We start from the raw sequence: 14,528 nt of genomic DNA on the forward strand, positions 1-14,528 counted from the left end.
CCATGGCAACATGATAAGCCACCATAGCAACCAATCAAATCAAATGTATCTTCTGATAAGAAACTGAAACAAGAATTCCGGTAGATTACTATTAACAACCTCTGGCCAAGTTGTACTCCTTACTAAATATAACCTAAAAACACTATGTCTATAGCTATACATATTGTATACTATATCGCATCCTGTTTCCTCACTATTCCTTTAGATTGTAAGCTCACAGGGCCAGGGCTCTCTCATCTATTTGTGTCTTGGAGATTGCTATAGATTTTGTTCATCATATTATATTTGTCACCGTAATTACTATGTCTATCAATTCTGTATTATGTACCAGTGTCTATATTTTTGTATACCATTGTCTGTATTAATATAGGTCATGCACTAGGTCTTGCTCCCTCCATATGTACTTGGTTATTGGACTTCCTTACTAATCGCCCTCAAACTGTCAGACTAGGAAAACAGACATCCTTCACCCTTACCCTGAGCACTGGCGTGCCACAGGGCTGTGTATTAAGCCCTCTCCTCTATGCACTTTTCACCCATGACTGCCAGCCTATCCATACCTCAAACATAATTGTTAAGTTTGCAGATGATACGACTGTCATTGGGCTTATATCAGACAATGAGGAAGCTGCATACAGAGAAGAAGTAAGGAACCTGACTGCATGGTGCGACATTAACAACCTGTTATTAAATACAAAGAAGACCAAAGAAATTATTCTGGACTTTAGGACCACCAAAAAGACCACTCACCTACCGCTAATTATCACTGCAGAGGCTGTGGAGAGAGTTTCCAGCTTCAAATTTTTGGGAGTCACCATCGCAGAGAACCTGTCCTGGGCTGACAATGCTTTAGCTCTAACTGGCAAAGCACAACAACGCCTCTACTTTCTGAGAAAACTAAGGAGCGCTAACCTCCCACAGAAGCTGCTGGTTAATTTCTACAGATGCACTATAGAAAGCGTTCTGACCAGTTGCATGACGGCCTGGTACAACAGCTGCACGAAGGCTACTAGAGAAGCCCTGCAGCGAGTTGTTAAAACAGCAGAAGCCATTATTGGCACTGAACTACCATCACTGGAACTTTTGTATAATACTCGCAGCGTGAGAAGGGCCAAAAACATTATCAAGGACAACACTCACCCTGGAAATGCCTTGTTTGAGCTCCTTCCATCAGGTAAACGTTTTAGATCAATCCGTACACACACAAACAGACTGAAAGACAGCTTTTTCCCATCCGCCATAAACTTTATGAACTCTGAATCCTCTCTGAAATAATTAACACTGTGTACAAATTGTTTAAATATCTGTAATACCTGGCATACTTGTATAATTTCTTCTCTTCCTTGTTACTATCACTATGTTCCCTATATGCACCGTGGGGTTGTCATGAAAAGTAATTTCGTTGTGTTACACAATGACAATACAGTGAATTGAATTGAATTGAACTCCATGCTTAGTTCTTACTATGTACAACTCCATAGAATATGTTGGCACTTTATAAATGATTATTAATAATAATAATAATAATAATTATAATAATAAAGTCTCTTCTTTTTGTGTATTGCTTTTTAACCATTTTGCATTATTAATGTCTTATTACCTGGCTTGCTGGGCTTGTGAAATTGCCTTTCAAATGGAATATCAGATGTGGCTTGGTAAACATCAATAGCAACATATTTAATGTCCAAACTCCTCTCATTCCATCATTACCCATGCAAGATGGTCATGGAGAAACAAAAAATGGGCCCATCAGCTAATCTTTCACTGTGAACACAAAGCTGACCCTGCCCACCTCTTCTGTTCTGCTAATAGAGATTAATTATTTGTGGCCAGCACTTCAATATTAGGTACAATTTAGCTCCTCCCTATGCAGTGTGTAATAATGCATTTACCCTTCCTACAACCTCCCCTGTTTAACATTAAGTCCCTTCTACACCATACAATTTTTTGTCCGATTCGATTCAGTAATTCGATTTAATGCGACATGTCTGATCGGGATTCGATTCAATTCAATTTGCCATTGCAAAACAATGGCAAATCGAATCAAATTGAATCCCGATCGGACATGCCGGATTGAATTGAATCAATGAATTGAATCAGACAAAAAATTGTATGGTGTAGATGGGGCTTTAGGTAAATGAGCAGTAAAAAAAAAGTTTCTTATTGCACATAAGCCAGGATTATGAGATGTACACATGGCTTGCATATAATTATTGTGCTGGCCATGAACAGTTCATCTGTGTAAGCAGTGGAAAAAAGTGATCTGGGAATGGTTGATCTTCTGTGTGCTAGGAAGAACTCCATCTCTCCTTGTAGTAAGAAGCTAATGAATGTAGCCTGCCAGAAGCCAAACAAGTACTTTCAATATATTTACTGCAAAAAGTATCGATGTTTGATGTACAGGTAGTCCCTGACTTACGAACGCCCGACTTACGAATGGCATGGATTCTGTGTTTCCATGGGAACATTTTAAAAAAAAATTTCTTAAATTGGACTTGTAGTTTTTGAGAAAATCGATTTTAAAAAATTCAAAGAAAAAATGGCTTTTAGACTTGTATAAGCAGTTACAGAGGGCAGAGGTGACACAGAGGGGGACACTGGAGGCGCAGTGGGACACAGAGCACAGAGATGGCACAATGTTCCGACTTAAGAACAGATTCAGGTTAAGAACGAACCTACAGTCCCTATCTCTTTCGTTAACCGGGGACTACCTGTACATAACTTTATGTATTGCTATTCAGGGCAAATTTACTATTAAGTGCATTAAAAAAAAACCGAGAGGCTGAACTAGGGTTTTAACGATCCATTGGTTGAATTCTCTGTGATGTGCCCTATTAACTGACTTGAAGTATGATTTCAGTGACTAGTCTTCATTACTCTTTTAAAAGCAGGGTGCCGATAAGCTTAGGAAGACCGTTTGGTAAGGGTTGAGAACTAAAAAGCTAATTGCTCTGTCCTGGCTGTTGTGGTCCTGTAATTAAAATATGATGCGTTCGATATTAAATTTAATACTGAAAAAATAGCAAAAGCATTACAAAGTCAACAGTGAAAGGGACCCTGAGCAGTAGAAAAAATAGAAATCGGGACTTACCTGGGCCTTCCTCCAGCCCCCCCCCCCCCCGCCATAGCCTGTGAGGTCCCCCTGGGGTCCTCCTGCTTTTTCTCCTGGTCCCACTGGCTGCTCTGGTAATTCAGCAACTTTGGCTGAAGTCGTCCGTGCGTGCTCCCGCCGAGCATTCTGAGCGTCACCACGCCGGCTGCTGTAAGAGTCCTGCACATGCGCGGTTCTCTAAGACTGAAACAAGCAAGCGCAGGACTCTTACGGCGGCCGCCGCGATGACACGCAAAGTGCACTGTGGGAGAGCGCACAGGCAAATTCAGCTGAAGTCGCCAAATTACCGGTGCCGCCATCGGGACTGGGATAAGAAGCCAGGGGGTCTTGGGGGGGGGGGGGGGGGGGGTTGGCGGTAGCCCTAGGTAAGTCTATTTCTATGTTATCTACTGCTCAGGGCCCCTTTAAACACTACTATATTTTTTGCAATTGGGTATATATGTCCTGCAATATAAAACATTTTGCTCCATAAAGAGAACATGAGGTGGAACTTCAACAAAAAACAAACAAACACCGTATTACTCTCCGCTTCCCACCATCCTATGTCGCTCTGTGCATCCCGCAGTTCTCAGCTCTCTGCTTTTGAGAGCCTCAGGAGCGAGCACAGAGGCGGGGAAAGGACTGCAGGAACAGAAGGGGGGAGGGGACAGAGAGTGGCGCAGAGACACAGAGATGTGTAATTGTGCAGGAACATGCCTCTTTGTCTCGTTTGTTAAATAATATCTGCCTCAGGTACACTGTAAAATTCAGCATCCCGCACCATTACGGTTTGACAAGTGTTGTTTAGATGCACATCTGAATTAGCAGATATGCTTTATTCATGCACTTACCACTTGCCCAGGATATCTGGGGTAAAAGAAGCTGGTTTTCCACATTTTCCAGATCAGACAGTGTCAGGGGAAACTTCTCGGGCACCTTTGAGTTTTCTGTTCAGATAAATAGCAAAATATTACAAAACTTTTTTTTTCCTTTGCCTTAAAGCGGACCTGAACTCAGAACTTCATCTCAGCTCTAAAAGATAAGCAGAAGCATAATAACATTTAAAGAAAAACATTTCTTTGTTACAGCTGATACAAGTCCTGCAATAAATCTGCAGTGTATCTACTTTCTGCTTTCAAGGAAGCAGACATATTGTTAACATCCTGTGTTTACAAATGACCTCTCTGCCCTGTCAGTCAGCTGACACAGCTAAGGGATCAAATTACTACTTGTACGAGGCGCCAGGTGTTACCCGGACATACTGCTGTCGTGTACTCCTTTTACTATTGCCTGATGAATCGGGTTTAGGCCTGGGAAACGCGTTGCGACTAACCCGGAGTGTACTAATAAACCTACCTTGTTTTGAATGCACAGCTTGTTGTGTCTGCTTGCAGGAGCCGGTAAGTCCACCACTGCCTCCTAAGCATTTTTAGACCTTTTAATAACTGATTTTACTCTTTTGGCGCCTCTGTTCTCTTTTACGTTATACATAATATCCACCCCTGGTGGAGGGGGATACCCCATTTTCTTCCTATCTACAGAGAGCGATTCTTAATCCTGAGTGAGGACAGGACAATCTCCTCACCTGCCTATACAGTGGTTGCCTGGAGGTAACCCTGGTTTGTGAGTATATGGTACTCGTTTTCATCAAACCCATTGCCACAACCTACTACACTATATTTGGCTCTCGGTTCTTTCTCTTTACATATAAATTACTACTAGTGCTTAGTCACAGATGAGGGGTAATTAGACAGGCTAAACTCTCTAAGTACATACAGGGTGCATTTCTATATGTTTTCCTTCTGTCCAGTGCAAGAATTCAGGTCCACTTTAAGAGACATCGTCTATCACAATATTATATCATTTTTACAGAAAACTTTTTTTAAAATCTTTCAAAAAATCTGCCACTTTTCCCCAAAATTATCCTACCCACTTTCTTATGGAAAATAACTAGTGGGAATCTAACAATACTAAACCATTAGAAATAGAAGATCAACAGCTGATCATACAGAATACAGAGTTATTTACTGTACCAGATGTATGAAATGCAGCAAGATTGGCGTTTGGGATTCCCTGTTGTATAATCACTTGAATACTGGGATGACATCAAAGCTTGATTTCTGTAAAGGCCACAAAGTCGGGGCCTTGGGCATGCTAAAAAAAGGGGTTACTCCTTATGGAAATAAAGGCTGAGCATGGAATAAGGAGGATACACTTGGGGAACAAGACATGGAAGAGGGGAACTGCTGCCCAGGACAGCAGTACATGAAACAGAGGGATTGCTTTAAATGAATGTTACACATGGAAGAGGGTGCTGCCCATAGATGGGGAGGGGCCCGCTGTACATGGAAGGGGAGCAACAAGAAAGTGGGCCTATGGGTAGAAAATGTTTAAATGCTGGATGCCATTACATGAATTCAGGGTCATCATAATCAAGGCTGGCTAACCCTACAAGAGGAAACACTTGGTTCTAGTATGCCTTGCTCTGTTATGATGCATATTACTGCATAAGTAACAGCTTTGTCAGACTTCCCTTTACCTCTGCAAATTAATAGCATAAATGGCATTTAAAGATGCAATAGGCTTTCTTATTGTAATACTGGGCCTAGAATTCAGCTAAGAACATTTTAGCTTTTGGCCCATGTAAGCATTGTGAACTCACTCCTACAAGGTTCTTCAACTCAAGTACACTATAAATGTCCAGTATTTTTTCAAATCAAAATGAAAAACAAAAATATTATAACATAATGAAACATATCAGTAATGTTATATAAAGTCAATATTTTATACCAAAAATCTGGGGGGAGGCGGGAGGATAAAGTCTCAATATGTAGACAAGATAAGGTAAAAAGACAGTGGGAGCCTAACATTATGGGGGGTGGAGAGGGGGGGTGGAGACAGTGTAAAGATTAAGGAGGTTGGTAAAACTTCAAGTAGCCCATTTCGTGTAAACAAAATTGGTAAATGTGTTGGTAAAAATATAAAGTGCATGGTAACCAATGCTCGGAGCCTTGCAAATAAAATAGACGAACTAGAGTTCATTCTGAATGACAAAGGCTATGACATTGTGGGAATAACCGAGACATGGATGGATGAAAGCCATGACTGGATAGCTAATTTAAAAGGATACAATGTGTTTAGGAGGGATAGAACAGGGAAAAAAGGTGGAGGGGTTTGTCTCTTTGTTAAGAATTCTTTTACAGCTGTCCTCAACGATGAGATGGAGGAAGATTGCGAAGATGTGGAGTCCGTTTGGGTAAATATTCATGGTGGAAATAAAAGTTGCCAATTGCTTATTGGGGTATGCTACAGACCACCTCTTATTAATGAAGCTGCAGAACTGCGATTACTACAGCAGATTGAAAAAGCTGCAAGTAAAAACGAGGTCATAATTATGGGTGACTTCAACTTTCCAGACATTGACTGGGGTATTGAGGCTACCCATTCTGGTAAAAGCAGCAGATTTCTGGCAGCACTACAGGACAATTACTTGACTCAAATGGTAACGGAACCAACTAGGGGGAATGCGTTACTGGATCTGATCATTTCTAATAGACCAGATAATGTATCAAATGTGCAGGTTCAAGAACATTTGGGAAATAGTGATCACAACATGATAACGTTTGATCTGGTGACTGATAGGCCACGGGGCAGCGGGACCACTAAAACTATGAATTTTAGAAAAGCAAAGTTCAATCAAATTAGGCAGGCACTAAGTTTGGTGAACTGGGATAATGTACTACAAGGGGACGACACTGAAGGGAAATGGCAAGCTTTTAAACGTATTCTCAATCAATATTGTAGTATGTATATCCCATATGGAAACAAAATGTCTAGGAATAAAAAAAGGCCTCTATGGATGAATAGAAAGGTTAGGGATAAAATGAAGAGGGAAAAGAATGCCTATAAGGTCCTAAAACAGGAGGGGACTGAGGCTGCACTAAGCAATTATAAGGAGTGCAATAAAAATTGTAAAAAAGAAATTAGGCTGGCAAAGATCGAAGCTGAAAATCAAATCGCTAGGGATATCAAATCTAACCCAAAAAAGTTTTACAAGTACATCAACTCTAAAAAAAGAAAGGTTGACTGTATAGGAATCCTAAAGGATGAGGGTGGGAACTCAATGGTGGACGACCAAGGTAAGGCAGAGTTATTAAATGCTTTCTTTGCTTCTGTCTTCACAAAGGAAACAGCACTGTTGCAAATTACAGAGGCAGAAGAGTCTCAATCTTCTAACTGTAATATTAAATACTTAACGCAGGAAGAAGTAAAGGCAAGACTAAATAAATTAAAAATAGACAAGGCACCTGGCCCGGATGGCATGCATCCTCGGGTCCTAAGAGAATTAAGTTCAGTTATAGCTAAGCCCCTTTATCTTATCTTTTGTGACTCTCTTGCAACTAGCAGAGTCCCAGTGGATTGGCGTACAGCCCACGTTTTCCCATTATTTAAGAAGGGCAAAAAATCTGATCCAGGAAATTATAGACCTGTAAGCTTAACATCAGTTGTATGCAAACTATTTGAGGGGTTACTAAGAGATACTATACATGACTTCATAGTAGAAAATAATCTTATTTCTCAGCATCAACATGGGTTTACTAAAGACAGGTCCTGTTTGACTAACATGCTCAGCTTTTATGAGGTAGTGAATGCTAATATGGATATTGGGAATGCTGTAGATGTGATATACTTGGACTTTGCAAAGGCCTTCGACACTGTTCCCCACAGAAGTCTGGTGCAAAAGTTGAGGATGCAAGGACTGGGGAAGAGTTTGTGTGCATGGATAGGGAACTGGCTAATGGACAGAAAACAAAGAGTTGTGGTCAATGGATCGTACTCAAAATGGGAGACTGTTAGCAGTGGGGTCCCACAGGGGTCTGTACTGGGTCCAGTGCTCTTCAATTTATTTATTAATGACCTAGTAGATGCAGTAGTGAGCAATGTTGCTATTTTTGCAGATGATACAAAATTGTGCAGAATCATCAACTCTCAGGAAGATAGTGTCATATTGCAACAGGATCTGGATAGGATGGCTATATGGGCACATACATGGCAGATGAAATTCAATGTTGACAAATGTAAAGTCATGCATTTTGGTCGTACCAATGGTCTAGCACCATACAAAATAAATGGGATACAGTTGGGAACATCAAACTTGGAGAAGGACTTAGGAGTACTCATCGACAACAAGTTAAATAATCGTACGCAATGCCAAGCCGCTGCAGCTAAAGCGAACAAAATTTTGGGATGCATTAAAAGGGAAATAAAAACTCGAGATGCTAGCATAATATTGCCCCTGTTTAACTATCTAGTAAGGCCACATCTGGAATATGGAATTCAGTTCTGGGCACCACATTACAAAAAAGATATTGCAGTTTTAGAGCAGGTGCAGAGACGAGCTACAAAATTGATTCGTGGGATGGAAGGTCTCGCTTACCAAGAAAGGTTAGATAAACTGGGTTTATTTAGTCTAGAGAAAAGACGCCTTAGAGGAGATCTAATTAACATGTATAAATACATTAGAGGGCAATATAATAGCTTGGCGGATGAGCTTTTTGTCCCTAGGCCTTCTCAAAGGACTAGAGGACATGAGCTGCGCATGGAGGAAAAACGTTTTAGCCATTTATTTAGGAAAGGGTTCTTTACAGTAAGAGTGGTTAAGATGTGGAATGCATTGCCACAGGAAGTCGTTATGGCAAACTCTATACCTGCATTTAAAGGGGGCTTAGATGCTTTCCTTGCGTTGAAAGACATCCATGGCTACAATTACTAGGTTATGCCTAATGATGTTGATCCAGGGATTTTATCTGATTGCCATCTGGAGTCAGGAAGGAATTTTTCCCATTTGGGGCTAATTGGACCATGCCTGGTGGGGTTTTTTTCGCCTTCCTCTGGATCAACAGGGGTATGTGGGGGACGGGCTGGAGTTGTACTTTGTACTGGTTGAACTCGATGGACGTATGTCTTTTTTCAGCCAAAATAACTATGTAACTATGTAACTATGTAACCAATTCGCAGCACTATTTTGTGTTAAACTGATCAAGTTTAAAGTCACATTCACAGTGGGACGCTGCATTTTAATACAACTTTTAAGTCGCAACGTGTCTGCATTAAGAGGTAACGCACTGCAAGCAGTGAGTTACCATAACGCAACATTTTTTTAACGCAACTTTAACCGGTTCAGCCCCACAGTGTCGAAAACCTCATGCATCCGAGCAACGTTCACCTCCCATTAATTCGCCATTAACTTTATAACTACTTAACACAATGAATTGATCTATATCTCGATTTTTCCACCACCAATTAGGCTTTCTTTGGGTAGTACCGTATTTTCCGCCATATAAGACGCACTTTTTCTCCCCCAAAAATGGGAAGAAAAAGTCCCTGCGTCTTATACGGCAAAGGCAGGGAATCCCAGACTTACGAACGCCCGCCAATAGGAACCGCGACCCGCCGCCACGTCGGGTAAACCCTGCACTGCCCCTTATGTGCTGCTCTGTTCTGCGTGTGTCCATGGCTCCCTCATGTGGTCCGCTTTCTGCCAACAAACTGTTGCGTATGACCGCAAACACCGCCGCCGCTGCTTGTGCATACGTTCCCCGTGTGGTTCGCAACTGCCCGCTTGTGCCCCAGCTTGAGTTGACGCTTTCCCCCCTGAGTAAATAGCTAGACCGCGCTCATCTTACCTAAGTCAGTGCCTTCTGCGGGGATTGGAGACCTGTCTTCACTTCCGCACTTCCACTCTAGTAATTGCTTCTTCTGCGTCATCAGCAGATGCCATCACTAGGGGTAGCCACTGGGGAAATGACAGGTCTCCGATCCACGCAGAAGGCACTGACTTAGGTAAGATGAGCGCGGTCTAGCTATTTACACCGGGGGGAAAGCATCGACTCAAGCGGGGGCACAAGCGGGCAGTTGCGGACCACACAGGGGCAACGTATGCATAAGGCGGTGTTTGCGGTCATACACAACGGCAGATGTGGACCACCCAGGGAGAACAGAGACACTTGGGAACATACTGGGGACAGCAGGGGACATACCCGGGACATACAGGGGATATACTGGGGACAGCAGGGTACATACTTGGGACAACAGGACACACAGGACAGCAGGGGACGTACCAGAGGCACACTTACAGGGGACAGCAGGACACACCTTAGGGACACATTAGGGACATACTGGGAGCAGCAGGGGACATGCTGGGGGCAGCAGGACACACATTAGGGACATCATGGGAGCAGCAGGGGACATACTAGGGACAGCAGGACACACATTAGGGACATACTGGGAGCAGCAGGGGACATACTAGGGACAGCAGGACACACATTAGGGACATACTGGGAGCAGCAGGAGACATATTAGGGACATAATGGGAGCAGCAGGGGACATACAGGGGACAGCAGGCGATACATTAGGGACATAATGGGAGCAGCAGGGGACATACTGGGGACAGCAGGAGACACATTAGGGACATAATGGGAGCAGCAGGGGACATACTGGGGACAGCAGGACACACATTAGAGACATACTGGGAGCAGCAGGGGACACCTGGGGACAGCAGGACACACACTAGTGACATACTGGGGACAGTAGTACACACACTGGGGACAGAAGGGGACACAGGAGGACACCAATTAAGGGAGAACATCTACAAGACGCTCCTGGAACATGGACGCACCAGGTTTAGTATATTTTTCTCCCCTTGTTTTTGCCCCCTAAACCTAGGTGCGTCTTATATTCCGGAGCGTCTTATACGGCGCGAAATAGTACATTTTGCTAAGAATTATTTTTTTGTAAATCCATTTTAACAGGAAGATTAAGAAAAAATTGGAAAAAATCATTATTTCTCAGTTTTTGGCCATTATAGTTTGAAATTAATATACGCTACCGTAATTAAAACTCATGTATTTTATTTGCCCATTTGTCCCAGTTATTACACCGTTTAAATGATGATTCCCTATCACAATTTATGGCTCCGATATTTTATTTAGAAATAAAGGTGCATTTTTTCAATTTGCGTCCATCACTATTAACAAGCTTATAATTTAAAATAATATAATAATATACTATCTTGACATGCATATTTAAAAAGTTCAGACCCTTAGGTAACTATTTATGTTGTTTTTGTTTTTTTTAATTGTAATTTTTGTTATTTTTTTTTTTTTTTTTAAATGTATTTGGGTAATTTTTGGTGTAGGAGGGAAAAAGCTAATTTTAAATGTAAAATAATGTAATTGTTTAATTAAAAAATGTATGTGGGTGTAGTTTACTATTTGGCCACAAGAGTTAAAAAAAAGTCCTGGATGCGAATGATCTCGCATCCAGGAACTAGAAAGAGGACGGGGAACTTTGTTTTGGCAGAAAGACGGCGGTCTCTGATAAGAGATTGTCGGTTTTTCTGCGGAAGACTTAGATCGGTGAATGGGAACTATATTCCCATTCACTGAACGGGGGCTAGCGGCAGGTGTCGGGAGCGCGCACGGGAGCGCACCCGATCGTGTGCACCACGCAGCAGCAGCAGAGCCTATCTGGACGAACATCCTCATCCAGATAGGCTGAACTGGTTAACGTCACACTGTGAACGGCAGATAGGATTAGCATTGCGGTGCGGTAAGCTGCGTAATAAGTCTTTATAACGTTCGACCATAACGTCCCACTGTGAATGTGACCTTAAACACATTGACATTATTACTAATATTTTTGATTGCTATTATGATACAAATTATTTTGTACACAAACTTTATATGACGCCATTACCTGGTGATAGCAGAAATATAGAAAGCAGAACTAGTGACATAACTATGGAGATCACCAACATTGCCAGACCAATTCCACGCCAGTTACGAGGTGGAGCCCCCGAACCACTCATGTCCTAATAAAAAAACACAATTGCAAAATTACATTGGAACGGCAACAACAGTATTTCTGTGACTATTTTTCTCTTCAAGTACATTTTTACTATATTGTATATTGCTTGAAGACTTAGCTTAACATCATGTAACAACATTTCAGTAGAGTAAACTCAAAAACAAAAGCCAAACTAAAATGATAAGCACCGCAATATTCATATTGAAAGAGAAAAGACATCCATGCTGGTGCTAGTCTGCTAGAGCGGCAGACTACAAGTTCCAGGTATAGCTTTGCGTTAGGACAGTGCAGTCTTGTGAGTGTGTTATTTATTCATACATGTCAGAGGTTTTTCATTGATACATTGGTGTCTTGAGCAAATGGTTTATATTGTTATTTTGATTATGTTTACATTTTTGTAGACTTATTTCAAACTGTAATTTAAAAAAACAAAAAACCTTTTACTGCCCTACATGCTGTCTGCCCAGTCACCCATGCAGCTATGTGATTTTAATTGTTTTTAGATTGTTTTGCGCCTAATAAAGAATGTTTACATTCAAAGTCAGTTTGCAGTTCTGATGATTAGCACCACCACAGATGGCTTTTCTCTTTGAATATGACTACATTTCAGTAGGACTGAGGTCAGGACACACTGCTATGTGGCATGACTCAAAGTCACGCTTAGGAAAGTTTTTTCCCCATGGAAAGTGTACCTACTGTAACGATTGCGGAATCGTTTTCATGGTCAGCGCACGAGATGCGCACTGACACAGCGAAAACCTTCCACAAGCGTATAATTGGGTGAACCCAGGCTAGGTGCAATGCACCAGCAGAGGGCAATTCCCACCGGCAGATGGCGCTGTGAAGTGCAGACGAGTACAATTGCTGCACGGCCACAGATGCCAGATGGGGATTGTACAGATCAAGACAATGTGGGGCTGAACAGCCCATAAAGAGGAAGAGCACAGGGACAGGACGAATGTGTGTTCACCAATCTAGTCGTGACCCTGCGACGGTGAACACACATCAGCAGAAACAAAAGTAGGAACGCGATCGCGAGAAAGGCGATCGCCAGAAGTGACACAAGACAGACTAGAACAGAACACAAGAGGAGCAAAGGCACAGCAAATAATACAATGAGAATGATAAAGAAAATAACAAACGCTAACTAAACGCGAACACCGCACTCATTCGCAACAGCGAACGCGTTTATCGCGAGGTCTCCGCGTGTTAAGCACAAGAGAGACAAGCACGCCTAACTAACCACCGACAGACAAACACAAAACAAAGAACGTGAACGCTTGCTTAACGGTTACCTCACCGAGCCTACAGCAAGCGCCCGTATCAGACAAGACAGACAAACGAGAAACAAGAACTAGGCAGAAAGGATCCACCACTCTTCCGCCAGAGCAAGTGTGAGCCAAGCAGTAACACAGATCAGAAAGATCCACAGCCGCTAAAGCTAGCGGCTAGTGCGATCTAAACTCAGGAACAAGAAAACAGATCAGAAGGATCCACAGCGCTAGCGCTAGAGGCTAGTGTGATCCAGGAAGACAGAACAAAAGGATCCACAGCACTACCGCAAGGCGAGTGCGATCCAGGTAAGACAGATCAGAAGGATCCACAGCACTAGCGCAAGGCGAGTGCGATCCAGGAAGACAGAACAGAAGGATCCACAGCACTAGCGCAAGGTGAGTGCGATCCAGGAAGACAGAACAGAAGGATCCACAGCACTAGCGCAAGGCGAGTGCGATCCAGGCAAGACAGATCACAAGGGGCTACCAGTAACAACTGCTGTTCCGGTTAGCACCCAGACACACAGAACGATTTCCTGTCGACCACCGCTGGGACAGGACAATCGCAACAGACAAACAAACAGATATGCAATCCTAACTGCACTAGGGAAACTGCCTAGTGCAGTCCCATGAATTATTCTAAGCTAACTTTACCAAGAAGTAGCATGGCTGACACTCTAGGAGTGTTTACTACAAACCCTGAAGGAATGACCAGCGAAGTACTGTGGAATCACATGGTATTTATAGAGCAAGCCTACAAAGGATGTGGCAAGGAAATTTGCATGACAAACGTATGCAAATTCCTCAGCAGCAGCAAGCTGCAAAACTGACAAAAGGTCTCTTTTCCAGAGACCTGCAGAATGCAGACCTGAACAGTGGTCAAAAAGCTGCCTGCCTGCGCAGGCAGCCGAGCGGATCATCACACCTACCCTCACAAGTTGTTAGTGAGGGTTTGCATCATAGTGATGAGCTCTGTCTTCACCTTGCACCTACTACCAATCGGTTGCTCTGTTGGATGCACTCAGCTTCACTTGCAATCACACTGGACCAATAAAGTCGGCTTACTACAGTAGACTTTCTGCCTCATTGACACACATACAGGCGAAACTCGAAAAATTATAAAATCATGCAAAGGTCCATTTATTTCAGTAATGCAACTTAAAAAGTAAAACTAATATATGAAATAAACTCATTACATGCAAAGCAAGATATTTGAAGCCTTTATTTGTTATAATTTGATAATTATGGCTTACAGCTTTTGAAACCCCAAAAATCCGAATCTCAGATCATTAGAA

General features: G+C 42.4%; 1 protein-coding gene across 3 annotated transcripts in view; it reads right to left on the reverse strand.

Moving 5' to 3' along the window:
• The window catches only part of LOC137544115 (inactive dipeptidyl peptidase 10-like), a 158,279-nt gene that overhangs the window by 105,685 nt on the left and 38,066 nt on the right, over positions 1-14,528 (reverse strand). For all 3 annotated transcript variants that reach the window (XM_068265184.1, XM_068265183.1, XM_068265185.1), the window contains exons 2-3: positions 11,849-11,963; positions 3,943-4,038 (exon numbers count right to left, since the gene is read on the reverse strand). In XM_068265184.1, coding sequence (XP_068121285.1) covers positions 3,943-4,038; positions 11,849-11,963 — 211 coding nt within the window. The remainder of the gene's footprint in view (positions 1-3,942; positions 4,039-11,848; positions 11,964-14,528) is intronic.

This window comes from Hyperolius riggenbachi, chromosome 2, assembly GCF_040937935.1.
Source record: "Hyperolius riggenbachi isolate aHypRig1 chromosome 2, aHypRig1.pri, whole genome shotgun sequence".
NCBI classification, from domain to species: domain Eukaryota; kingdom Metazoa; phylum Chordata; class Amphibia; order Anura; family Hyperoliidae; genus Hyperolius; species Hyperolius riggenbachi.